The following is a 27187-nucleotide window of genomic DNA, read 5'->3' as shown; positions in this document are numbered from 1 at the left end:
ACCTTAATAGTCTCTTATATCTCTGCTAGCTACCTATTTAACTACCAATTGAACATATTTTAATGAAAAAGTCACAATTGTGACGGTCCCGCTAAATTCTATGGTTTAGTTTCAATGCGCCAGCAAACGTCGCTGATGATGCAGTCATTAGTGATAACATGTGATTTTTTTTGTCACTAGTTGGAAGATGAGTCTATAAATTAATAAATTTCCATGCGCTTTGTTGGGTTCGAAATCGTTACTGCGTTCGACAACGAAAAAAAAGAAGAGGTATTTATAACCCTTCTCGATAATGCTCACCTGTCGCTCGTAATCTGTTGACTGATGAACCACCCTGACGTTTATGGGTATTATCTTTGAACATTTTTATCGCGAATGACACACCCAGTAAATGGGCAAATTTGTTAGAAGCTAACGGACGACATTAATTCCACTTTTTTTAGACGTCAGGCCGTCTACATGACGCTTTTGGAAATTTTTATATACCTTACCTGCCGTTCAGCAGGGGCGCTTTAATAAACTTTTAAAAACTACTCCGATTTGTCGATATTTTTTTGATTATCGAAGATTTTAAAATGATTTCCGCCGAAATTGAAATTGGAAAATTAATTGTTTAATTTTGAAACACAAATAGCTGCATTTCTGCATGATCCACTTTTAACACCAAATTAGATTTTACGCTTTATTTTTGTGTAGGTACAACATGCAATTTTCTAATTCGTTTCGCAATTAAAATGTCATTACATGGAAAATGTTTTCAATATTTACATTATACAGACCGTTGTAGGTAATGGTTTGCGATAGGGAAAATATGGTGCGAAAAAGTTCATCATTTGCTAGGGGAATAAGACTACCAATGTTGAAAGATTAAGTCTAGTAGAAATATTTCTTTATCGTTACTTGGCTTAAAAGAATCGATATCAATATACAACTTGGTATCGAATCGATATCAATATACAACTTGGTATCGAATCGATGTCAATATACAACTTGGTATCGAATCGATATCAATATACAACTTGGTATCGAATAGAGAATATCGAGTACGTATGTTCTACTATCATTTATTAGGAGAATAAGACTAGCAATTGTTGAAAAATATCTATTTAACGATATCCATTCATTACTTGGTTTAATAGAATCGATATCAATATACAACTTGATATCGAATCGAGAATATCGAGTACGTATGTTCTACTATAATTTACTAGGATAATAATACTAGCAATTGTTGAAAAATATCTATTTATCGATATCAATTCATTACTTGGTTTAAAAGAATCGATATCAATATACAACTCGGTATCGAATCGAGAATATCGAGTACGTATCCCTATCCTACAAACATGCCTTTTACTTCATGCGGTTGGCGCAAACGCATGTGTATGTAAATTTGATTATATTCTTAACATTTTATTGCAAACTTGCAGCCATGATGTTAACGTCTTAATTGTGTGCCCCATTCAAAGAAGAGGCTACACACAGCGTGTGAGTGAACGAGATAGACCGAAGAACGTGACAGTTCGAGCCGTTAAGTAGCAAATATTTGCCAAGATACGACCACTTGTATTACCCTTATTTGCAATTACCATTTTTACGAATAGCAAGCGAGCGCTTCGCGAAATTTATGAACACCCAGCTTGTCTGTATATATATAGATAGCTACTAAACGCATAAATTAATAACAATGTATTCATGATACTGTCTTCTATATCTATTATTTTATCGCCCCTAAACTACATAATGTTATTATACCTATATTACACCATTCAGACATCATCAATAAGTAACAAATTTACAGGGTGTCCTGTAAAGACAGTAGATCCAAACAAAAATAGTTTACGGTACAAGTACATATCTAACAAGTTGGTGTGGTTTCAATTTTGCAATTGAAGGTTTCTTTTTTGGTGGATTCAATAAAACGCTGTTGAAGAACATCATCCTCTTTAGAGATAGCTTTAAATAAAATGGATGCGCTACTGACAAAACAGTACTGTATGAAAATAAATAAAAATAAAACAAGACAACTGGTATGCAAGGGAAGAAAAAGTAGGGGAAGAGCGAATGTAAAGATACGAGACGAAAAATTAGAAGAAGTGGCTGATTTTAGTTATCTAGGAAGTCAGATCAGTCGTGTCGCCTTCAATAGAAAGAAATCACTTCTATGCTTGCTAAAGATTAATTCAGAAATTTGATAAGGGTTGTTAAAGCTGTATGTTTGGAGCATGGCACTGTACGGGTACGAAACAATGACAGTGGGCGTGGCGGAAAAGAAAAGATTAGAAGCGTTCAAAATGTGGTGTTACAGGCAAATGATGAGGATAGCGTGGATAGAGAAGATTAGAAATGAAGAGGTATCAGAAAGAATAGGAAAACAGAGGTCTCTATTGAAGTCAATAATAAATAGGCAAGATAGGTTGGTAGCACACCTTCTCAGGCATGAAGGTCTAGTCAGCGACATATTAGAATCAGAAACGGGAGTTAGGAGGAGTAGAGGTAGACCTAAATTAGATTACTGATCGCAAATATAGTAGTTAAGGATGTGGGCTGTTCTAGTGTTAGGAAAATGCGAAGATTAGCTCAGGATAGGAAAGAGTGGAGGTGCGTGTCCAACCCTTTTTAGGACTGACAACCTTATGATGATGATGATACCGTAGATATAGGGTGATATAATATCATCAGCCCAAGCTTTCCATCATCAGATAACACTACAGGTACACTGCGCAGTGTTATTTCGAGGAATTAGCTCCCTCTTAGTGGGGAGGGTGTACCCCTGCTGCTGAACAATGATTACCATCGACGAGACACTGCTCCTTTGGTACTTTATGATACCTAGTCCTATGATCTACTTTAAATCAATTAAATTAGCCGTCTATGTATCCGAACATAAGAAGTTATTGCAACTGTTCGCAACATATGGAGAAATGAAGATCTAATGTTGTGTTGATAACGTACGCATGTAAATTTGTAACAGGGCGCTTCTCTTGATGTTAAAGTGGAACCTAGACCCTAGAGCGTTTTCACATTCTCTCCTTGTTAAACAGTGGGCAGCTAATTAAGATTGTAATTAAGCGGGAGCAGTATGCACTTAAGGGCAAAATATATCTACAACAATCTTCGCTCTAACTTCTTGGATCAGTTCTAAACCTTAACAGCAAAGGCGAAGTTTAAAATGTAAGAGAATTACGTAGTTAAACCCAGGGATAGACAAAGTATTGTCTTGTATTGTTTATTCTGTAGTTAGAAAAACAAAAATGAGGTAACTATAACAAACCGTTTTAGCTTCTTAAAGTGTGTAAATCTTAGAATTAGGTGCCTATATATGGCTCGGAATTGACGTAATTTGCATCATTCCTTATAAAATTTATAGTCGGCTAATTGCAACTAAATGCATTTCTACTATATTTATGCATTATACATTTAGATATTCAGATATACAGTAGTTAATAAGCTTGATTCGACGGCTGCGTTATTTTTACCTTTTCGGCTGCAATCGGATCGATTAACCGGGACATGTGGCAGCAATAATTATTTCATTAAGCAATAGACAACTTATCTATCTCGATTGGTTGTTATATTCAAGGCATACTGGTGTACCATTCAACCATGTTACTCACACGTGGGTGCCAGGTCTTGACTACTAAATATCCTCGACAAACGGTAGCACGAATCGACTTGATAAACTTCTGATTTATCGTTCGGACTTAATGGACGAATTGGCTTAAAGGCGCTCACATAAATGTCCGACAAAACGGAAAAAAGAAATTCTTGAACGGTGAAACATGGATGCGATAACGTAACATAAACTTTTCGTTTTGAAATTTATTTACGTAAGCTTGTAAATTATTGGTAACGCTTTTTTACGATTGCTTCAGACGTGCTTTACCTTTGATTGTCTTTGTAAATTACCTTTTGTGTCTACCTGTAACTTAAATATGTACATAAAACCTTATGTCCCTATTTTATCCCTGTTAGATTTGAATTTCAAAAATGTCTCCTTAGTGGTAACTATCATTAGAAAATACCAAACTTATTTTTCTAAGTTTACAACAAATATTACAACATTGAATGTACTCGTTAGAAATAACAGATGAAGGTTTTTTTTTGCATTTTTGAATAGCTATTAATTTTCAAAAGCTCTGCAAATGTAAGGTTATCAAAATCACCCTTTTACGGCTTAATTTTTGAACGGATTTGAATTGCGCCGTAATTAATTAACACATGACAGCGAAGGCTATCAATCAATGCTACATATCTTTTCATCAGTGGGGTAACGTTATCCCGGTGATTACGAAATTAAGAGAATTTGTTGATTATAGTTTGAACAGAAAATTGACCGATAATTCAATTAACTTCACCCTTACACCTACCCTGAATGTGTATGCAATCCTGGAAGAGGAGAAATCAGTAGGAAGATTATTTGAGCAACTTTAATTAAATCTGAAGAAATAAATTTTGATTAATGAACTAACTTTTCGATAAAGGGTTAATTGGACACCTGAAAATTTTTGAATTGGAACTATATAAGTACTTTGATTGTTGATAACAAAAAAGAACAGTTTTATGAAAGTTTATGGGTTTAATTCGTCCCTGTTGCTACTGTCACCTCTCGTGGCTCAGACGCTAAAGCATTAGCGTGTGAAGCCAAAGATCCCGGGTTCTATTGCCGGCGAAGGTGTAACAGTAGCAACAACTTTTTCTGGGTAATTTGAGATAATCTGTGAGGGTTGAATATCGATACACATTAATGTTTAATTAAGCTAACAGATATTAACCTATATGAAGTATAAATACTGAATTCCTTCAAAGTATTGTAGAATTTCTCTGTTTCATCGGGAAAATGCCAACACATGTGGATCAGTTGTATGAGGTGCAAATCGTTGCCTTACAACGCAAATAGAAATGTACCTTGTTGTCTTGTCGTCGGTCGTTTTATCATTCTCACGGCATGAAACAGTTCCTTTCCAATATTTTGCTTGCAAAACATGGCGTGAAATCGATAAGGTATTCAGTAAACAGCACAGTTTCCATGTATTGTGTCATGTCGGCCTCGTGAGGTCGTAATTCACAATTTTAATGGCTCAAAGTAGGTACATACTAAAGTGCAAAGGGTGATTTACGGGGACTTAAACGCATTTAATCATTACCAACGTAGATTATACCGTAGGGTGTGTTTCTAATAAGTCATCTTGCTTTAAACGTTCGGCGACAAGATACGAAATAATTAATCAAATAAACGTGACCGGGAAGAGAAGACAAAAGCATTTGATATTTTACAATAATATGTCTAAAGAACAGGCACGTATACGAGTAGAAGAAATAGCCAGGATAATGTAAAAAGGATTTCTTAAAGTTGTGTGAAATATTATTAAAGCTGGTCTTTCCAGTAAGTACATTTTATTGCTTTGGTACTATCGATGTTTAGAGAATCATTCTGTATGTAGAGGAGGATCGTTTGATGCCTGTCTTGAAAATATTTCGTAACAATCTCTTCCTGTTAAGAAAGTTGGAGGACTTCGCTACTGTTCCTTTTTCACACGTAGAAAATGCATTGACTTGTCAAACAACAAAACTCTTTGAACAGTCGCGTCACGTCTTCTACGGTCTACGCACAAGTATTCTTGAAAAAGAACAGGCGAAGGATGTGCAGTTGCAGTTGCAGTCTGGATGCCTTCTCCTCATCCTTGTCAACCGTTTGTTCCGCTCCTCGAGAGACCCGAGATCTCGCCTGATTGCTTTTATTTCCCATTCACGTCCGACCGTCTTCAGATCGATTAATCAGAGATCGCATTATTACAGACCGTCGGCGTCGATGGAGCAAGCGACGAAACGAATTAAGACCTGATCATCAAACCCTTTTAATTTATGTGGGAGTCACCGGTCGGAATTATTCATAATATTCGCAACCGTTGGACGGCTAGCGCCGCACCATCGTCTTGAGATCATTATTTCGCTAACAAATCATTTCGAAATTCAATTGAATTGTTTAAAGAAGAACGATTATATTGACGATTCGTTGGTTTAATTATAATTGAAACAAACACCTAGATAGCAGGTTTAATTTTGTTCATCATCATCATAAGGTCATCAGTCTTAAGACTGGTTGGACACGTACCTCCACTCTTTCCTATCCTGAGATAAACTTCGCATTTCCCTAAAACTAGAACAGCCCACATCCTTAACTATTTGCGAAGAGTAATCTAATCTAGGCCTACCTCTACCCCTCCTAACTCCTGTTTCTGCCTCTAATATGTCTCTGACTAGACCTTCATGCCTGAGAAGGTGTCCTATCAACCTATCTCGCCTATTTTTTATTGTCTTCCATGGAGTTCTCTGTTATCCTATTCTTTCCAATACCTCCTCATTTCTAACCTTTTCTACCCACGATATCCTCATCATCCGCCTATAACACCACATTTCGAACGCTTCTAACCTTTTCTTTTCCGCCGCTCCCACTGTCCATGTTTCGCACCCGTACAATGCCGTGCTCCGAACATATACCTTTAACAACCTTTTTTGAATTTCTAAATTAACCGTTCGCGAGCATAGAAGTGACTTCTTTTTATTAAAGGCGACACGACCCTGCGCTATCCTCTGCTTTATATCCCTACTACTCCTTTCATCCTCACTTATCTGACTTCCTAGGTATCTAAAATCAGCCACTTCTTCTAATTTTTCATCTCCTATCTTTATATTCGCTCTTCCCCTACTTTTTCTTCCCTTGCATACCAGTATTTTAGTTTTACTAATTTTGTTAATAAACATTTATTGTTTTATGTTTTATTCACTATCAGTCGAATGTTTTCCGAACCTTCTCGTAATTATTTTGTATTACGTGTATGATTTGGGACTTCGGCAGCAGGTGATACGTATGCCGCCTTATTGATTTTTGCCGATGGGCATACATTTATAAAAATAATGAGAAATCCCGGTGCTTTCAAGAGTAAGAATGCGGAAATTATTTATACTTAATCAAATTATTAGGAATACCCAAACGATACGATGATATATCAAAAGTGAAGGATTGAAATAAATTTCGATCTGGATGGCTTTTGAATATACAGCATTTTTGTGATTTTCAAATTCTTCAATATGCTTGATCTTTGTCATTTGTGTTCAGAATTTTGATGTTGTCTTTCTTAATATGGTTATTTATGATATAATGGTTTAAAATACCTGGACAGTTATGTTTTAGTTGAAATACTATACAAGTGTTCTTTAAATCGATATGTTATGACGTTTTCATATTGACCAACGTAGATGAGATCACAGTTATTACAAATAATTTTACAAAGTCCACCGTTAAGTGAATAATCTGATTTTGGCTTAACATTTACTGAAAAATATTTCACAGCTATTGTCTTTGACAGTTTTAAAAAGTAACTCGCATTTTTTCAGTTTATTTAGTGTAAGGGTTAGCTTTTAACTTTTAATTGTGTATCAACCAGATAATTCTGTCACTGACATGACGTTAAATAACAAATATTTCTAATTAGACCGGTATATTTTGTTAAGTTTAAGTCAAATCTAGCCTTGAATCGGTATTAAGAAAGGAAACCTTTAATATATCCGTTTACATGCTTTCAAGAGGACATTACAAAACCCTTTCTAAACAACAAACGTAGGTACCTACATGCATATATATAATCTGTTAATGTGTTGCGCTTTTAATGGCCTCTGACCTTTCAATAGTCTTCTAGAAGGATATTCGTGTACTCGCTGTTAACGAAAACTAAAACCTTCCTCTTTATCAATAGCGATTGCGTGCAACTTTTTTTGGGTCCTAATGGAACCCATTAACCCTTAAATGATCTCAACTAATACGTACATAAATATAAATTATTCCTTTTTCTCTTGTTTCCATTACAAATACTATTAGTTAGCGTTTTCGATAGAAAGCTTTAAAGTAATTGTTTGGGATGAAGGCACTTTTCGGTTAAAACATGTACAAAATGGCAAAAGTTGAAATGCCATAAAAATAATCAGTTTAAATGTTTAAGGATTAGGGTTTTGTGAAATTTTATTTGACTTTATTAAGTGTTGCAAATTAAAACGCCGTTTTTGCCTTGGGGTCATAACCTATATAAAAGGATAGACAATATTGCATCGTTCTCAACCTTGGTGGTGATTAAACGTTTGAAGAAATGATGAAAGGGTTGCTTAGGTTTCTTTATGATATTCAGGGCGTTAATTAGTAATTTTAACGTACTTATTCAGTTGGAATAACAACTGGAAAAAAGTGGACGGGTCTAAATGTCTTTATTCGGGTGTATTGTTGGTTGCTTACACATCCTATACAATTATAATCGTCAAATTCGAGTGCAGAATTGGTTGCACCGCGAAAATGTTATTAAAGCTATTATTTCGATGGGCTCATGGTTAGCTAGAATAAGATTCCTTCAGGATTTCATTAGTGGAAAATGCAAATTTACGTATTAAAATTTCTACAGTGGTTTGCTTTTGTAAGGAATCGAATTGAGAAAATTTTCGATTAGAATCCGGCGTGATTTGCAGATATGATCTGAGTGTTGTGTTTTTGCTTGTATGAAGTGGTTGAATTATGGACTTACAAGTGATTATTACCTTTTGTCCTGGCGGGCATATTTATGACTTCGTGGGATTTACAACATGCACTGGAAATCGCTTAGTCCTGAAATATTAGTTTCCGTTCGGTTTCTGCTTAACAGAGCGCAATAACTTACAAAGCAGACACAATTCGTGACTGAAATGGTTAAGAGACTGCTGCCGCCGTTTAATCCATTGTGTCAAGAAATGTCTGTATAATAGTATTCGTCGTATCAATTCGGAAAACGGATGTTTATATTAACTACATACGTATATTGAAGTGAGCGAAGGTACAATCCTGAAAGCGCAACATTCCTTCTTTGGTATAAATTTAATACAGTAAAAGTTCCTTATTCGCGTTTTCATTATTCGCGGGTGAAAAAATTGCAACCCGTTTCCTGAATTCGCGGTGTCATTTATTAAGGGGATTGGCCGCAATAGACCGCTCGTGCCTAGTGTGAATTTTTCCGAAAACATGGGTTTCTATTCTAAACATTGTAATTTAACGCTGCGAGATAAATATCTAATTTTTTGTATGGTAACTGACAAAGGTTTACACTAACTCGGTACGTTTTTGGTTTTCAATAATGTGGTCATTAAAAGCTTTTACAAGTGCTTAAAGTTGATGCTTCTTGTAGGACACGTATTTTTAATAGAAATTAAAAAATTAAGAAATGCCCTTCGACAAGCTTTAGAACCAAGCTTTATCTATCTTACTACAAAATTTCAAACCTCTGTTCCAAATATTAAACTCATGATATCTAGAACCGATAAGCATGTTTTTATTCTACGGCGCGTGTACTACTAAATCCCTTAATGTATCGGCATCTTTTGAGTATCTACAGTTAATACGTGCTGAAGTGGCTTTTATACAAAATTAAACCGAGTAGAAAGCAGCATCTTTTGAGTACTATTGCCAAGATGTAACCGAGTGGACTCATTTCAAAATTCAAAACAAGAAAAAATCACTAAATTTTATTCGTCAGGAAAAATCATACATTCAGGGAAGGGGTACGGTTTTTTTACCTAAAAGTAAGCAAGGCACCTTCTCCCGAGAAGGAATTCCTCATTCTATTCAACTTTCGCACATTTTTTCTAGTTTTTAGTTGCTCTAATGTTGTAATTAATGTTAGCAATTAGATACCGGTGCATCGCAAGTGCGTTTAAATGTTTCGCTAAAATGTAATTTTGTTCTATAAATTTATTGTTCAATGTACATGTTGCATTTGTAATTTGTGTGTTAAAATTGTATTACACTCACACACGTACCGTCAAATAAAAAGTCGTTGGTGAATAAATTTTCGATATCCGTTCGCAATCAATGGCGATCCGTTTATAAATTGAATACATACGGAAAAAGGATTTCAATTTTATTTCGCTGCTATTTGTCGTGTAATTAATTACTTAGTGAAATAAAATGGCTCGTATTTGGTACCTTTGTACTGGTACGGTGTGACTCCTTTAAATACCATAATGGTGTCGATGAGAACAAGGAGCAGCCAGAAGTGGTGATAGTATGACGAGGACATTTCTTGAATCTGAAAATAATAAAGATTTTTAAAAATATTATTTATATTCTCGAGTCAAGGAAGTCATTAAGTACAAATTTGATGTGTTATTGATTGCTTTTCGTTCATCCGGCACTGTGAAATATTATTGGCGTTATTAAGAACAAGTTTTGAATCGAAGAAACAGAAAATTTTATGGTTGTCTATTAAAAAAACGGTTGCTGGAAATTTATTCTCACGGCTACATACTACGTTAATAATGCTAATTTTTTCAATGCTCACAGTTAGGTACCGAAAAAGATCTTTTGATAAAGAACTTTGAGTCATTGAACCTATAAGCTCGACAAATTATGCATTAATAAGAGTATCGAAACTTAACACGCTTGTACTGTCTAATTTTATTAGATGCCATGTAGGTACCTGTGTTAAAAAACAGGAGGAAAAGAATACCGTAAAAAATCTGGTTCCCGACGTGTTTGGTCAAAGTTGTTCCATCTGTATTACAAATAGAGGTAGACTTAGATTAGATTACTGTTCGCAAATAGCTAAGGATGTGGGATATTCTAGTTATAGGGAAATGCGAAGATTAGCTCAGGATAAGAAGGAGTGGAGGTACGTGTCCAACCAGTCTTAGGACTGACGACTTCATGATGATGATAATGATGACTTATCTATGTATTAAAAATACCGTTTCTATAGATGTATTAGGACATTTAATTAGACCCACAACTGGAGTGTGTTTGAGGGCAATGAAAGTAAGAGTATAGAATCTTCTTTATAGTAGATGTAAACATGTTGTGATGTTCAGATTAAAGTTCATCCCCCATTGTAATTTGAGCAGAGATGCTTAACGGATAATCTCGAAAGAAAAATACATCTATTTTAAGAGACCGTGCATATCAGGTTTCCTGGGAAGCTTTACAGTATTAGGTGAAAGCACCTTAGGGTCATCTGCATGAGCTTATAGGTTTATACGAAAATAAATTCGCGCATTGTCCATCTATTTTTATTTCTCGTATATTGACGGGTGATACAATGGAAACAAATGAAAATACGGTAATACAAAAATATTGATATGTAAGGGATGTGAAATTAGGACGAGATTTGATATAAAATTTGGAGATGAAAAATTGGAAAAATATACTTGTGAAGAGAGGTACAGGAAGACAAGTTCGTTTATAGGTAGTTTAGAATCTCGTGGGCCACGACCTTGGCCTGCGCAGTGACAAAACACCATCTATTTATTGATTTCTACTTAATTCTCACTAAAACCATTGGCTATCTAGCCGTCATCTTTATGTGGTTAACAGTCGAGTCAACGTTTTTGAAATGTACAGTATGAATCTAGTAAGGTCCGCCCTTTTGCGACCCATGACATTTTAAAATACCTCTACTCTTCCATTAGGGATGTAAAATATTGTAATAGATTTCAGAAAATGCAGATATTCGCTTATGATAGCAAGGAGTGCGTGTCCAACTAGTCCTATTGTGACGTACTGATTAAAAGTAACTTCCTTTAAAAATTATTCTTTGCCACAGGGCACCTATCGTTATCTGTGTCACGGAAATGTCAAATTAAGATTTCGTGATACGCTATTTTCTTTCGTTTTAACTTGAATAAACATTCTGTGGGCGATCTTTTGTGTATTCCCCTCTTGAGAGAACAATCGTAAGGGATACAAAGGATACGTCTATCTATTTAACGAATAGAAAACGGAAACAGCTAGAACGAAAAGGAAATGTTAAAAACAAAAAATTCCTAATGGTATTTAAGGTTACATTTTTCTGTTGTTAAGATGGTTATTCGTGAATATAGTTGAAGCATTTAAAAAATAAAAAAATTAAATATTAGAATATCTTTTCATACGATAAATTTGCACATCACTGTATATTTTAGGGGGGTGAACGGGATCTAAAATGTTAATGCTCCTATAAGTATAGGAGAAGTGGAAAATTAGCGGAGCGCCTTTTTAATTTCTAAATTCATTAATTTTCGTAATAAGTAAAATTGTCCTTTAAAACTTCTGATATTAGAAAAAGCACACAGTAAATCAATTTTAGGATCTATATGTCTAGAGATTTTCAAGAGTTTATAAGATACTTAATGTCTCACTCTATGTCAATTTTAAGCACAGTTTCTGTCTGAAGATGAGCGAATATGTTGAAACAATTTTTGAGGTTTTCTTCCCTAAAACTGCGTGTTTTTTCATACGATTGATTTACAAATTTTACAATAAGCTCCTCGTCAAGATTATCATGAGTTTTCCGCAAAAATTTTCAGGTAGGTATTCATTATCATAAGGCCATCAGTCCTAAGACTGTGACTAGACCTGTTCTCCTATTCTTTCTAATACCTCTTCATTTCTAACTTTCTCTATCCACAGTATCCTCATCATTCGCTTGAAACACCACATTTCGAACGCTTCTAACCTTTTCTTTTCCGCGTATTACCTACAGAAAAATCGTAAATCAGTAATAATTCCGTTTCGTTTTATGTGATTAACTATTGAACGCTGAATCCGTTTTGTAGCATGTTTTTTGTTATTGATGAGGGAGGGCGAATGTCTCTCCGATACCTCCTCCCATTTTGCAGCGACTGTTTTTCATTCAATTCAAGTAACTAAAATTTATGGCCTTTTAATTTTTAAGTGCCGCACAAACATTGCAATGCTGATTTATAACTGTTTGTGTTCGGCAATAGTTAATTAATTTGGTCCCATGCACCGTGCTCATCAATGTAACGCGCACCGGTGGCGCTTTTGTAAAATACAACCTTCCTACTTTTACCGCCGAATATTTTTCCTATAAATTGACAATTTCGTTACCATTACTATCATCCTTCTTCCTCTCTGTGCGAGGCGATTTTGAAAATTAATCGATCGAAGTTAATTTAAATTTGGCGTGTTCGTACGTTTAATTCTTACTGTGTAAGCCGATTTTTCATCGAAAATTTAAAACACTGAACATCATGGGCATGTTAATCAACAACTAACGATTTCCTGATAGTAATTTTTATTAGGTAATTAGATCATTTGACCACATCATTGAACTACTGATATACTGCAGTTAACATCAAATACCAATAGATGGCAATACAGGTAATATCCACTTGCTTTCCCGAAGTAGCTTCCAAACTGCCTTTGGCGTGCTGATGAGTGTAAATAAGTTCGAAATTGCCACCCGTGTTTGTTAGTTTTGATAAAATATTGACCAAGAAGTTAATATTTTTTATTACTGAACCCTCCTATAGTTAAATAATTCAAGGGTACGGTACTTATGCCTAATTCTGAAATAAATAATCCTCTTTAACTGATAGGGTTTGCTTGACAAAGCATAACTTTTTAAAACTGAGACGTGGAAGTATGAAAATGATAATTTATGGACTCTGAATTATTTATGAACAGAATTGGTAGGAAGAAATGTTTTTTAATTTTATTAATGTAGGATTTTAACGATCGCATTAATTCGTATTTATGAATGAAAAAGTACAACAAATATTCTATAGTAAGTGAAATAACTATTAATACCAATTATAGTTCAGCTAGACAATTGTTATAAAGCGAACAGTGATAAATATTCCATTCTCGCCCAGCTTTGTTTCTAAACAAAGCTTTGAGGAATCTTCATTAAAAAATCGTTTTCACTTTGGTGAAACACATCAGTTTTCCGGTTTGTATTTTATTAAAAATTCCCTTTGAACAATAAAAGCTCATTCAAAATAGGTTAGAGGGACGACAACAAAGCAAAATAATAAATTATTTTATGTATTTTAGTTGAAATGTGCATTTTATGCGTCCTATAAGTCCTATTTCTATGAATGCTCGCCATGAAATGGCAACTGGGTGCAATTAAAATTTTATCTTTTGTAAATTGATAACCAGTTATTATAGAGTGGTTGAAAGATTTTAGTGAGTGTTATGATGTTGTTGCGGTATTTTTGCCTTTTATGGCCACTTTAGGCCTTTTCAACGGCATAATATATCCATAAATAAGCTATAAAATTTATTGAAAGTACGGAGGCATTGATAAGCCGAAGGTAATATTTCATTTATACAACTTCTTTCAAACGGTCGCAATTTTTAACACGGGATCTCTTTAGTTCTTAGGTTTTTCTTCAACCGTAACAAATTGTCTTCACGCATCTATGCAACTATAAACTGATGATAAGAGATGCTATATGAGAACTTATAAGATAATGGTTTTTGTTTTGCAGCCTTTTTGATTCTGATAGTGAAAGAATTCCTTTCATAAAGCTTTTTTAAATGGTTAAATTGAAACGCTGTTGTAACTATTTAAATATATAGGTAAGAAATAGCAATGTAAATACCTACCTGAAGACGTTAGTGATCATTGGATACTAATTACGTGAAATATATAAGCAGATACAATAATAATTGATGTAATGTAGTCAGAGAAAAACATGTCCTGTGAAAATGATCCCGCGACATTCCTAACTAGCCAAGCGAATATTTCACCATCATTGACAGACTATGGTCGATGTAGCCGTGGGACGCTGATGCTATAATTTCTACCATCGTTCCACTGGGTTGCTTTTTTCGCTTAGTTGCACAGAAATGTGTGAAAAGTTTTTGTCATCGCTATTCTTACTATTTTCTTTCTTATATTGGTAGGTATATCGCTATTGAAATGGATAAATATTTTTCGACCTTTAGATTTAATCTTCATGACACCTAATTCAGTTTCAAACTTGTGGAAAATAGTCTCCGGTTTTCTATCCGACTCGCGACTGCTCAATATTGTTCACCCTTTTACTTATCGGTTCGAAAGGCATCGCACACGTATATACAAATCCTGAATGTGTTCGAAGGTTCGAACGTTTTTCTACAGGGAAATCGCCTATTTTTAATTAAAATCTCTCCGACTTATTTCCTTGCGGACTTCAATACTATTGACGTTGTGCATTTCTTCTAATTCAAGCAGACACCGGAATTTCAATTGGATGAAGTAACGATGAAGTAGATTTTTAAAATTAAAGGGGTTCAAGCTTTTTGCGCAGTAAAAATTTTTGGAAACAACAATAAGAAAAAATTCAAAATTACCTTATGTATTTGGTCGACTTATGAAAAATGCACTGTACAATTATTGTAAAAAACTACACTGTGAGTATGAATAGCACCCACTACACCGAGTATTTGTATAATGGTTCCGACATTATTAGTTCACACAATCCGATAATAATGTGTCTTATTTCAAGTGTCGCGATGTGTTTTTAATTAGTAATACGATGATCGGGGCACCACGTTTACCAACTGCACGGCGATGACGGTATCTACGACAAGTTCGAATCTCTTTGCTGGTTGTTTGCTATAGCAGAGACCAGGCGAATCTCGTCAGGCCGGCCTGCCCGTCGTCCACGAGGTCATTCTTGTTGGTCACTATCCACCGAGAATCGTCCCCATGAGTCACTCATTCGCTCGAGTACCTAATACCTGGGGGCCTTCGACTAGAATCACTTGTTTTTGTGTGAAAGAATTACATATTGGAACGTTGTTTTAATGGTAACGAATGTAGAATGAAGAAGAATCATTTTAGAATGGCGTGCATGTTCAGTTTGAAACTTTAGCTTGAGGATTAAGAAGAGTTTGAGCTTTATTTTCAATGTATGCTTTTGGAGTTACGAGTTTTCTTGTTCTTGACATGGGAACATTCAACGTGGGAACAATTACAAAAAGATTGTACAGGAAAAACATCTTTACAAATTTGTTCATATTCTGAACTCAGTCGTCTGAGAGATGTAGAATATCTTTTGCATTTTGAAGTAAAATTAAACACTTTCTGGAACGGTAAACAGTTCTTCCGCTAAATTTTGAGTATTCACGTCTTTATTTTTGTCGATTTTTCCAATTTCCGTCGGAAAAACGGTTTTGAAAACTTTCCCGCTTAATCCAGACACATAAATGGACAAAGTGTGTATTACATTTTAGTAAAATTGAACAAAAGAATTGCTTCACCTAAGTTTGGGCGGCTATTGTTAGTGTGTAATTAAAAATGTTGACCTGACTGCCTCGTTTTAGTTAAGAGACATATTAAGATAGGCGCCACTCACCCAGGTGCCTTAGATCCAGACTTCTGCAAGTTACCTCATACATTAACCCGGTTGAATGGGTTTACCAGTTAAAAATGTCTACGATTTTGATGTTATCGTTGATTAATATCGGCTAAAATTACAGCCCCTGTCTCTTTCATTACGTATCCACATCAGTTTCTAACGTATCACTTATCTACATATACATACCTAGTATGTATGTGCTTATATCTTATTAATTTTCATAGTTACTTAATCGATACTGATGAATCTAATGTCTACTAATCACAGGCCTTTGCATTTTTCAAATAACTGAACTATTTAGGTATTAATAAGCGAAGTAATGAAATATTAAAAGTTAGATTGGATGATACGTCGTGTGACTGCAAATTAATTAATTAATTATTGAACTGTTTCGAGATGCTTATAGGCATGGACGTTTATTTTGAAGTTGGTACGTTTAATTATCGATTTCGATGTAACGATTATGAATAAATATGCAAAACTGTAAACGTATAACGGCCAACGCAATCGTACTACCAAAAGTAGATTTAAAGAACACCCTTGCGGTATAACCTAAAACAATATTAATTCAATTTTGTAGCATCGAAAACTGACTTAATATTCTTGTTCTTCAAGTTGCAAACTTTGGGTGTTCGTACAGAAAAGTTGTGATTTGAGAAGAGCGATATTTGATGTTTATCTGACAGGCACGATCTATCTTTTGTTTAGCTTTCCAATTTGGAAGTTTGAAAGTTTAATATTTACAAAGACAAGGTCGGCTCCTGTGTTTCTCTTTAGGTGAATCGTGGCGCCAGAATTTTTACCGCTCTATTGTTACGTTAATAGGCCCACAACCTGTTTACAATGCGTGCCTGAAGACTTCATATTAACAAAAGACTTATTCTTGCGAAGGTAATAATTCTTACGTCAACCGTACACAGGGTGATTTTTTTTTTGTAGCTTGTCGCAAAATAAAGATTTGGTATTATGCACCTATATGTAGGTAATATTCAAATCAAAAAATCCTGTAAGTCTTTAACATGATTATTAGCTCTTTATTTAAAAGTTCTCCCTGTCTGTCCAATATATTAATTAATTAGAGATTACGGTTGTTTGTCAGAAACAGTTACACCAACTAAACACACCTTTAGGCTCTGATGGTAAAGACAGCAGTATATGGTTGTCATTTTGATAAGGAACATATACCTATTAGGATTTAATGTAGCAATTAGCTGTTTGTTATTGTAGTTGTTGTAAACAGATTATGTTCAATGAGTTGTTTACAAGTAAATTAGCTGTCAGTTCGATCGTAAGTACACAATAATTCAGTAAAGACTCTGATAAGAAAAGTATGCAGGTAATAAGGCAATTGAAGGGAATCTGTTTGCGCAAATGTTCTACGGAATAAAATATGCAAATAATTTGGTTCAAAAAAGTTAATACAAGTTCTAATTCTTCTCTGTTCTTTTCATTGTCATGAATATGCATATCGCTGCTTTGCAAGTGTAATTTTTATATTAATCTGGAAAAAGTACACCTGTTAAAGCGGCATGAACACGTGTGATTTCTGAAAGTCTGACATGCTAATTAATCGTTGCATTTTACATTTAACCAATGACTCGATGGAATTAATCAATAAATATTTAATGACAAATTCGTAATCGTTTGCTAAAATGGAAGAAAATGTTTAATTGTTTCGAAAATTGGCGTTGTATTATGAAATTGATGCTTTTTTTTCTAATAAGTAACTACTTACTAAAAACCTTGAGCTAGTTCAATTGTTCGTTAATTAGGAGTTCGTGGAATTTTAATTGGTTCGAAGAAAAGTGGTCACAATTTCGATGAATAATACAATTTGAGAGATACCATCTTAATTCATGACGGGAACTCATGTACTGACGTATCCACGTTGTTATAATGATTGATTTTGTGTCATACTTGTTTATAAACTTTCAATTAGGACCATTTAACATTGGTTTTCGGGAAATTACAACAGCTGGATTTAAAGTAAGAACGAAATTTAATTGTTACTAAATTCCTCAAGTCAAAATGAGAAAGATCAAAGAGATCTAATCTTTCAAGTCTCTCCCTATTTTCACTCTATTAGGAATGGAATTTTGAATGTATTTAAACGCCTCATCCCAGACTGCAGATTTCAGTGAATCTATCAATTTTCCTGTTACAGGAAAGAGCAGACTTGTATTAGTTGATCCTTTTTTTAAAATGGTACTTGTCCTGATTATCAAATGATCGCTGACCATGTACAGTACTTAGTGTGTAATTTCAACAAGTGAAAATGTCTGGCTTTGAAGATTTGCGATTAGACGATGCAAAGAGTGGACGATAATTAATTTACGGCCGCAGAGTCTTCCAGAGTAGGAGACCGTGAAATTGGAACGAATTTGCCTACAGCTAACATTGGATTAGGACGGCTTCCGGAATTAGCCACCTTTGATCTCGGCGGTTTTATTGTCGAGCTCGATGTTATTGAACATAATTCCTTTAGTATGTGACAGTTTATTTATTAGATACGGGCTACAGGTTTATCGCATGTTGAAAAATTATTATCTAATAATTAGGTAACGAGTATCGAGTATAGGAAAAATATAAAGGCAACAGGGAAAACATGTTTCAATCACCATTATGTGGATATTGCTGAAGAAGCGTTTGCTGCGGTATGTGAATAGTGTTGATAATCTTTTCGGTTTGTTATTTCCATTTTGGATTTAACCGCTTTTGATTGCGGACGATTTAATGGAAAGAATGGCATGGCGCAAATGAAAAATCGTAGATTGTTATTCGCTTTTTGCATTTGTGTTACGGTCCGCGGCTGACGTAGTACCTTTTAAATGAAAACTACTCCACTGACGCTTTTTATTCGCGCTTTGTTTGGTAATAATTAAACCAAAAGCACTTCACATAATGTAAATTGAAATTTGAGATTGCATTTTAAATTAAGCATATGCTTATTAGAGAGCGAATATAAAGATAGGAGACGAAAAATTAGAAGAAGTGGCTGATTTTAGATATCTAGGAAGTCAGATAAGTCAGGATGGAAGGAGTGGTAGTGATATAAAGCAGAGGATAGCGAAGGGCCGTGTGCCTTTAATAAAAAGAAGTCACTTCTAACGGTTAATTTAGAAATTCGAAAAAGGTTGTTGGAGCACGGCATTGTACGGGTGCGAAACATGGACAGTGGGCGCGACGGAAAAGAAAAGGTTAGAAGCGTTCGAAATGTGGTGTTATAGGCGGATGATGAGGATATCGTGGATAGAAAAGGTTAGAAATGAAGAGGTATTGGAAAGAATAGGAGAACAGAGGACTCTATGGAAGTCAATAAAAAATTGGCGAGATAGGTTGGTAGGACACCTTCTTAGGCATGAAGGTCTAGTCAGAGACATATTAGAGGCAGAAACAGGAGTTAGGAGGGGTAGAGGTAGACCTAGATTAGATTACTGTTCGCAAATAGTTAAGGATGTGGGCTGTTCTAGTTTTAGGGAAATGCGAAGTTTAGCTCAGGATAGGAAAGAGTGGAGGTACGTGTTAAACTAGTCTTAGGACTGACTGACCTTATGATGATGCTATATTTTGAGATCTTCTGTTCACTTTCCATGGTCTTTGATAAAACCATGAATTACAGTGACTCATTGATATTGGTGATTTAGTAAAATATCGTTTTCTGGATAGTCTGGATTATTCGAATAGATAATGAAATTATTCTACAAATGAAAGACAAAAAAATAAGAAATCCAAAGTGGAGTTGGTTCACTCCTTAATGAACGAAAGAGTTTCTACAAATACTGGCGCTTGAACTGGTCACACTTGTTATCTTAAGTGTTCTTTGTTCTTCAACGTTTTTTTTATTGTAAGTAAACTTTGCTGTATACTTATGTGCGTTTATCCAAGGAACTTCTTTTGTTTTACTTTGAAACTAGTTTACAACTGATGCATGTAGGTACATATGTAGATACCATACAACTAATTTAGCTTCCATCATTCTGAATATTATTGTTGTGGTTAAACTGAAACAGATTTATAGACATGGGAATGGCGTTTGCCTGTTATAAGAGGCGCTAGAAGTTTATGCGTATGTATATTGCGGTGATAAAATATCGCTGGTAATGATTTAAAATATCACTCCCGTCGGTGGTTTGATAACCTGGGTGTCGGCCACCAAGAACAGCGCCGCTTATTGTGGATGCATGTATGCAACAAGAAAACTCGTTTTGTTTTGCTTCTGTTTCATTTTACGCTCCGTTGATTGCGAAGCTCACATCAGTTCTACCGTTTACTATTACTACACGTTACCATCACCATGATTTTCGAACCATATTGCTTCTTTGTCGGCATTCTATCAATGTTGCCATATCTATAAGAGTCGCGATTTTGGATTATCGGTTTTCATCAACACGTTCAAGCTGGTTCTGGTAAAAAAAAGCTTTTGGGTGTTTTACCCCCATCCCCTTCTAATGTTGGTGGGCGGGCAGTTCTTCTATACTGTCCCGGAGAGTCCGGAGAGAAATCCTCTTCAACATCCTTTTTGGAATCGTGGAAACCGGTGGGTGGCGATTGGGGCCAGAAAGATGAGACGGACGAAGTGAATACAGAAGAGAATTGAAGATTATCTATGGAATATAACTACCCCAGTATTTGCTTAAGCGGCTCAAATAAACTATAGGAAAACTTGGACCAGAACAGACTTGTGTTCTCCCGAATGTTAAGCAATGGTCTCTGGGCGATACCGCTTGGTACGGTTTCAGTTTTTTTTGTGGAAGAGGGGAAATCTTCGAAAGACACCCAGTTGTCCGTACGACTGGATAGTGTTGGATTCACTACAAGGAGAGCCTACCTCAGTTCAGGTCCTTTTCAGCCGACGGTTTCAGTTTCTTCTTTTGCTTAGATTATTCTCGAGAAGGGGAAATGCTTAAAAGACACCTCCTGAAGGGAAGTAGTGTCCGATTTTTATCGACTAAAACCTCTCCTCGAGTGGGAAGATCAATCCGAAGGTTGTACATCCCCGGGAAGGAAATGGATCTCATTGGACCTCGTCAGCACGCAGTAGACAGTTTCGACAAAATAGACATCGTTTAATGAATTATTTCTAAACTATTTTAAACCATACACTGTCTTATTTTGTACAGTTATATTTCCACAAAGTTATTGGTCCCATATTTTGTGCAAGAAAATGCCCATAACATTTGTAGCTGTGATTGTAATCACTTACTATCGTATTAATGTAATGGAATTGGTTGTTAAGCTACTGATGTGTGTCATTAATTCTTCACAGTTGGAGAAGATTCATGTAAGCTGAGTATAATTACTGCAAATCAAACGATTATGGCTGTTATATCGTTTATTTTATGATGTTGCAAATGGGAACTCCGTATGGATCACCTTATACATATATGTGTGCCATAGAATCACTATTGTTTCTATGTCTTTATTGTACTGGTGATACAATTTGTTGTAAAAAAGCCAAATCTAAAAAGTCTGCAAGCGAATCTACAGGTTTATTAGGTAAGAAAAATGCATGACAAATAAGATGATGTAACAGCAGTTTATGTCATAATTTTATTGTTATAGTTTTTTGTCGTTGTTGGTGGGTCATCGGCGAGCTTTATTATAATCGATCATTCGGTTCATTTAAGTCGTCGTTTAAAGGGCAATAAATTATTGTAGCTTTTAATTAGTTTTTGCCGATACTACACGTTTATTCGTTCGTCACCCATTGCTTGTAAACTTTTTTCTATTGTTCTAAAAATAAGCCGTGATACATACGCTCATTGATTTTATTATTAAATATTAATTAGCCGAATTAAGATCATCATAATCGTACGGGCATCAATGCGACGACTGGTTGGACACGCACCCATTTCTCTAAAACTGGAACATCCCATACCCCATAGGTAATTGTGATTAAATTGTTGAAGTTCTCATATAAGTATATTAAAAGTTTTATAAAAACAATACCTAGGAGTGACAAATATAAAAGATTTACTATAAATGGAAGAAATTGTAAAATAATTGAGATAGAAATGATTTAAGACCTTTTTTTCTGGTGAGAACTCGAGATAAAAATGTTCAGTCTCTCAGAGTTTCTGAAAGCGATACTCGAGTCTCTCTGGTGTCGCTGAGAGAGACTGTCGAAAAAACTGTTTAGCGTCTCTGAACGAGAGACTTGAGTCGCTCATAGAGAGATCCTCATTTCGTATCAAGTTTCTGAACGAGAGACTCGAATCTCTCAATAAGTGGTGTCTCGATAGACATGGTTAAAATTTTCTAAGTTCAACATATCTCAGAGATTCTAGTCTATACGAGAGACTCGAGTCTCTCAATTTTTCAGTTTTATTCATTCAGTCTCTCTGCGAGAGACTCGAATCTCTGAATTAACAATTTAACGTTCGAGTCTCTTATACAAAGATTGTGAGAGATCCATAAAAACACCTAGGTAATAACTGAGAGACTGTGAAAGACTGCGAGAGACGCTGAAAGACTGAAAGACTGAGAGACTGGAGAGAGACTGGAAATTTTTGTCTAGGGAAATAAAGCTTCGATTTAAAAGATCAATTTCTTTTAAGAGTCGCTCTTCCTGACATTTGTGATTGTATTCAATTTTATATTGATTGAGACAGAATCTACTTGTTTCCTGTCAAGTGTTTGTCAATCCTATACAATAAATTTAGTATCAATGTTTGTTAAAATTGCGGTAATAATTTCATGTTGTTCTTCGATCATATTTTGTAAGAGATCACCCGTCCATGGTAAGACAGCTTTTAGATGTTCGTTATACGTGTAGAGTATGAATCGAAATTAATTTTGATAGAATAATGCCATTAGTTTGTGAAGCTTATTATTTATAACATTCTCCTATACGTTTATGGAAAGTTTTCTGCGAGAAAATGACACGCAATTCTATTGTTGGAAATAATAGTTGTAGCAGGAACTGAATGTTGTGTCTAATGGGAGTGGAGGTCCGATGTTATTGGTTGAAAAGTATCGCGAGCAGCATTCAACCGATAAATCAAAATGATTAGTGGTCTGACAAGTCGATTAGCATAACGCGAATGCAGGTTGATGTAAACACCGATAGATAGTTTGACGACGACCACGACGACTATATGACGATGATGATATTAAATAATGATCGCAAACTTAGACTTGAATTTTTTTTCCCGTACCTTCTGATCTCATCGGGAAAGAAAAAACGATTTTGAAGCGGAGGCCGCGGTTTTTTGAAAATTTACATATGAACAGCGAGGACTTTTCTCATGGTAATTGTGGCCCTGGAAAATCCGATTAGTCTCGTTTTTTACCATTGTGTACGCAGGAGTCGTTTTCAAATTAATTTATGTCAAAAATTGCGAACAGAACAAATGATGTTTTGGCTCGTTAACCTAAATTGTTTATTTCGGCAGGGATTATTTGTGTAGGTGCCATCCACATTTTATATGATGTAATCATTTGGAAGCAATAGTAATATGTAACTGATAGCGAATAAATTCTATTGATCACAACTCACACATTTACTATACTTATCAATCGATTTATAGGATGCGGTGCCTTTCTCACTTGCAGGGACCATAATCTTTCATACCATTCGGAAAATCTACAGATATCTTTATAAATGAATGAGGAATGTATGCTGAGTCTTCAATCGAAATCGTCTTGTTCTTTTTCTGTAGTATCAGTCCTTCTTGATAGCTTTTAAGTCCACCTTCTTTGGCTTCAAATAAAGCATTCGTCTTGCAAGGTAGGTTCACGCGAGATATCAACGAGTACGATCTCTTGGTGCCCCACAAACGTACCCGAGATGGAGAGTTTTCATCGTTCAATATACCCCAGTTCTTCAGAAGAATTCCTACCACTAGAACAGGCACGAAATTATTCAGACGATCTATTAGACATCCTTACGTCACTTATGGAATCGTACTGGGTAGCAGAATCCATTATCTGGACTTGTGGCCAAATACTGACTTCCTATCTTCGAATGCCATCCTGGAAAAACGGGACGTAGCAGAAAAAGTGGGAAAGAGATACGTGAAAAGGATTAATGATACATCATTGTGTTACTATACTGGAAATGTGCGGAATGTAGAAAAGTCCAGAGTTGCTGTATCAGCTTGTGACGGACTGGTGGGTAATTTCCATCATGGTATAACACAAATAAGTCCAATATCTAGAGCCAAACCCAAAAATTCAAAATTATCTTTTTCTTATTTTATTCCTCACGAAATCATCTTTACGTATGAATTTATTGATAGATTGGCTATATTATGTTGGACGGTCAAAAATACTATATAGAGCCCATGATGGATCACAGACCTAACAAAAGGGGACAACTCGTCCACGTCCTTTACAAGGATCGTTATCACGAACCTGCGGAAGCAACCAGTAATCGAGATAAACGATGCACATCCGGTGACGACTGGGAGGTGTCGTGGAAGAAACGTTTCCGGAAAGAATATTTTGACAGCGGAAAGGTTCCATCGTCTGGGACCCATCGTGCGCGTGGTATTGAAAATGTAGAACGCTGGTTGGAAACGTGCGTGGTTTGCGACAAAAGATTTATCAATCACCACAAGGGTTCGGATGTAGAACTGTATGTAATGACAGTCATGAACATGGTGAGTTAAACGAGATGACGAATTCAGTAGAATTTTTTGGCGTAACTATAGTAGAAAGTAGCTCGGGATGCCCTTTAGTGTCGCTGCTCAGGCTGGAACATATACCTATCAGTTTCATTGATTTTTACTATCTACTAGGAAAACTTTTTCTGTATTGTAGAAACTATTACCAGTTTTGTTTGTCCGTATGTTTGCATGATTTATATGCATTAGTAAAAAGCTTGAAATGTATCGTATATATCACGATAGCGGCTAGATGCACCTGGTCGCCTTTCATCTTCTCTTTTTTTTGCTTTTGAACATCGTCACCACTGAATGTGTCGCTGATTTATGGAAAGCAGTTTTGCTATAGCGACACCATCAGGGGAATTTATCTTAGCGACGCTGAAAAGTCGCCAAAGAAAGAACCAAAGGTACAATAAAGATCTTCTGGCGGGTACATTGAGAACACACTCTGTCGCTTTATCATTTGAAACCAACGTGAAGCGGAAACATTTTTGGTGAGGAAAAACAAAAGGAAAATGTTCCTTAAGAAATTTTGTTTTTTTTTTTTAATAGAAACAAAGTAGAAATGAATCAGGTTATTAATTATGTATGTCCTGCTTGGACAAAGGACTGTAGCAACTAAAAAGTACCTGTAAAATTAGCGCTTTGAATTATGGATGTGCTTTCGATGGGTGTTTTGTGTTTCTGTCGAAATGGCATCTCATTTGTATCAAGCCGTGACAGTTTAAAATGTTTATGAGTACAAGGAGTAGTTCGTATCGCACTTAGTCTGAAAGCGTCCATAAAATGACGAGATGAAGTCTATATATTTGTAAGAACAAGAAACAGTCTCATAAACGCGCCTTACATAAAGAACTAGTCATAGAAATGTACAGGGTGTACAAAATGAAATTATCCAAATGCAAAAAGTATTTTTCATAATGCTCACTCAAACTGATGAAAGCCATGAAATAAAAAGGAACATTAGGTAATGTCAAGACCAAGTTAGTGTTGATTTTGTTTCAATTTCTATAATTTTATAGAGGATATTTGCTTCTGAAATAGCTAAATTGTCTGCTACTAAAATATTGAATAAAATTAGCCTTCGTTTATAGTTCTGAGCACTGCGTTTGTTATTGTCAAATGCCAATCCTTTCACCTGTTGTTGTTAGTTTCACATGTGAGTTAGGCACGCAGGCCTGCGCGAAATTTATGTTTAATGGCTTCGCCGGCCGCGGCCATTTTGAAAAATGCAAAATAAAAATCCGCAAGCCATTATGCAAGGTTGTGGGTTGCGGAAATATGAGATGGCGTTTCTAATTGATTTCTCCCGTACTGGCGACGCGACATGGTGATCTCAACAAGAAAATAATAGTTATATCGGCTCTTCATTACATCGCCGCTTAAGACAATAAATTATTTCGTTCTGCGCGTCTAAGTGTAGGCTATCGCTAGAGGATATTTTCATTAATTCATACGTCCATTATAGAATTTAGAACCGCGGTCAAAGGTTACACAGCAAATTTTCTCGCTTGACGGAATAACTGACAAGCTAAGCAATATGAGAATTCTTCCATCTGAGGAAGCCATCGCAATCTTTATTTTTTTTTTTAGTTAAACTACTATAGGTTTATTTTAATTGACATATATTTTGAAGTTCAAGCAAAGCTCAATATAATATATGAAGCTCGAACATTTATATCAAAAAAAGCCTTTTTGTGAACTCTTCCTGCATCTGAGAAAATTCTTGTGAACAGTTATCATCATAATTGTGGAATGGCGACAATATAAAAAAAGTGATATCATATTTTCAACATTGTTTTTCCATTATTTGTTAAAACACAATCGCGTTTGTAGTTTCCATTGCTCGGATGCGAAAATTAGCATACAAATTTGCAAATAGTTCTAGCGTTCATATTTTATGTTTATTTATGGCAAACATGACCGCGAGACTGAAAATATATGGCGTCAATCAATGTGTAACACGTATTGTTGTTGCAAATGGGATGCAATAATATCTGCCAACAGCGTCGGTTCACCGATAACAATTCATATTTCATTTATAATTAGTTTATTGTTGAAGTTTGCTAGTTGTACACATTACAGATTTTTAGAATTCTTTTGTTCTTGTTTCAAGTTTTTTTTAGTAATTTACCAGAAACTTCTGTTATCTAGTCTTGATTATTATTACGATTATAACTATTTGAACGTTTGGGTTATGTGGAATCAGAATTTTTAGTAAAAGAGCTTTTGTAATGTTGTAGAATCCATTTATTAAAGGTGTTGCCTGTTTGGCCTACATAACAATCTTGACAACTTAATAGATATTTAAAGGCTTGAGCTTGAACCATTAAGTGCATTACATTTATTTGTTATTTTGTAAACAAATAATTTTTGTTAAGTTTTCCGAAACGGACAAGACAGAGGGTTATGTATATAGGTATATACACATAGTT

General features: G+C 35.3%; 2 protein-coding genes across 2 annotated transcripts in view; one reads left to right on the top strand and one right to left on the bottom strand.

The window, feature by feature from the left end:
• The window catches only part of LOC108735623 (A disintegrin and metalloproteinase with thrombospondin motifs 7), a 35933-nt gene extending 20513 nt beyond the window's left edge, over positions 1 to 15420 (bottom strand). The window contains exons 1-2 of the mRNA XM_025974227.1: positions 15134 to 15420; positions 10001 to 10103 (exon numbers count right to left, since the gene is read on the bottom strand). Of these exons, the coding sequence (XP_025830012.1) occupies positions 10001 to 10094 (94 nt within the window). The 5' untranslated portion in view covers positions 10095 to 10103; positions 15134 to 15420. The remainder of the gene's footprint in view (positions 1 to 10000; positions 10104 to 15133) is intronic.
• LOC108735692 (zwei Ig domain protein zig-8) overlaps positions 1 to 27187 on the top strand; it is a 202207-nt gene that overhangs the window by 18841 nt on the left and 156179 nt on the right. The gene's annotated exons all lie outside the window — the stretch shown is intronic.

This window comes from Agrilus planipennis, unplaced genomic scaffold, assembly GCF_000699045.2.
Source record: "Agrilus planipennis isolate EAB-ADULT unplaced genomic scaffold, Apla_2.0 scaffold86, whole genome shotgun sequence".
In the NCBI taxonomy this organism is placed as follows: domain Eukaryota; kingdom Metazoa; phylum Arthropoda; class Insecta; order Coleoptera; family Buprestidae; genus Agrilus; species Agrilus planipennis.
The sequence above is the reverse complement of the archived record's forward strand: the minus strand, read 5'-3'. Positions and strand labels throughout refer to the sequence as shown.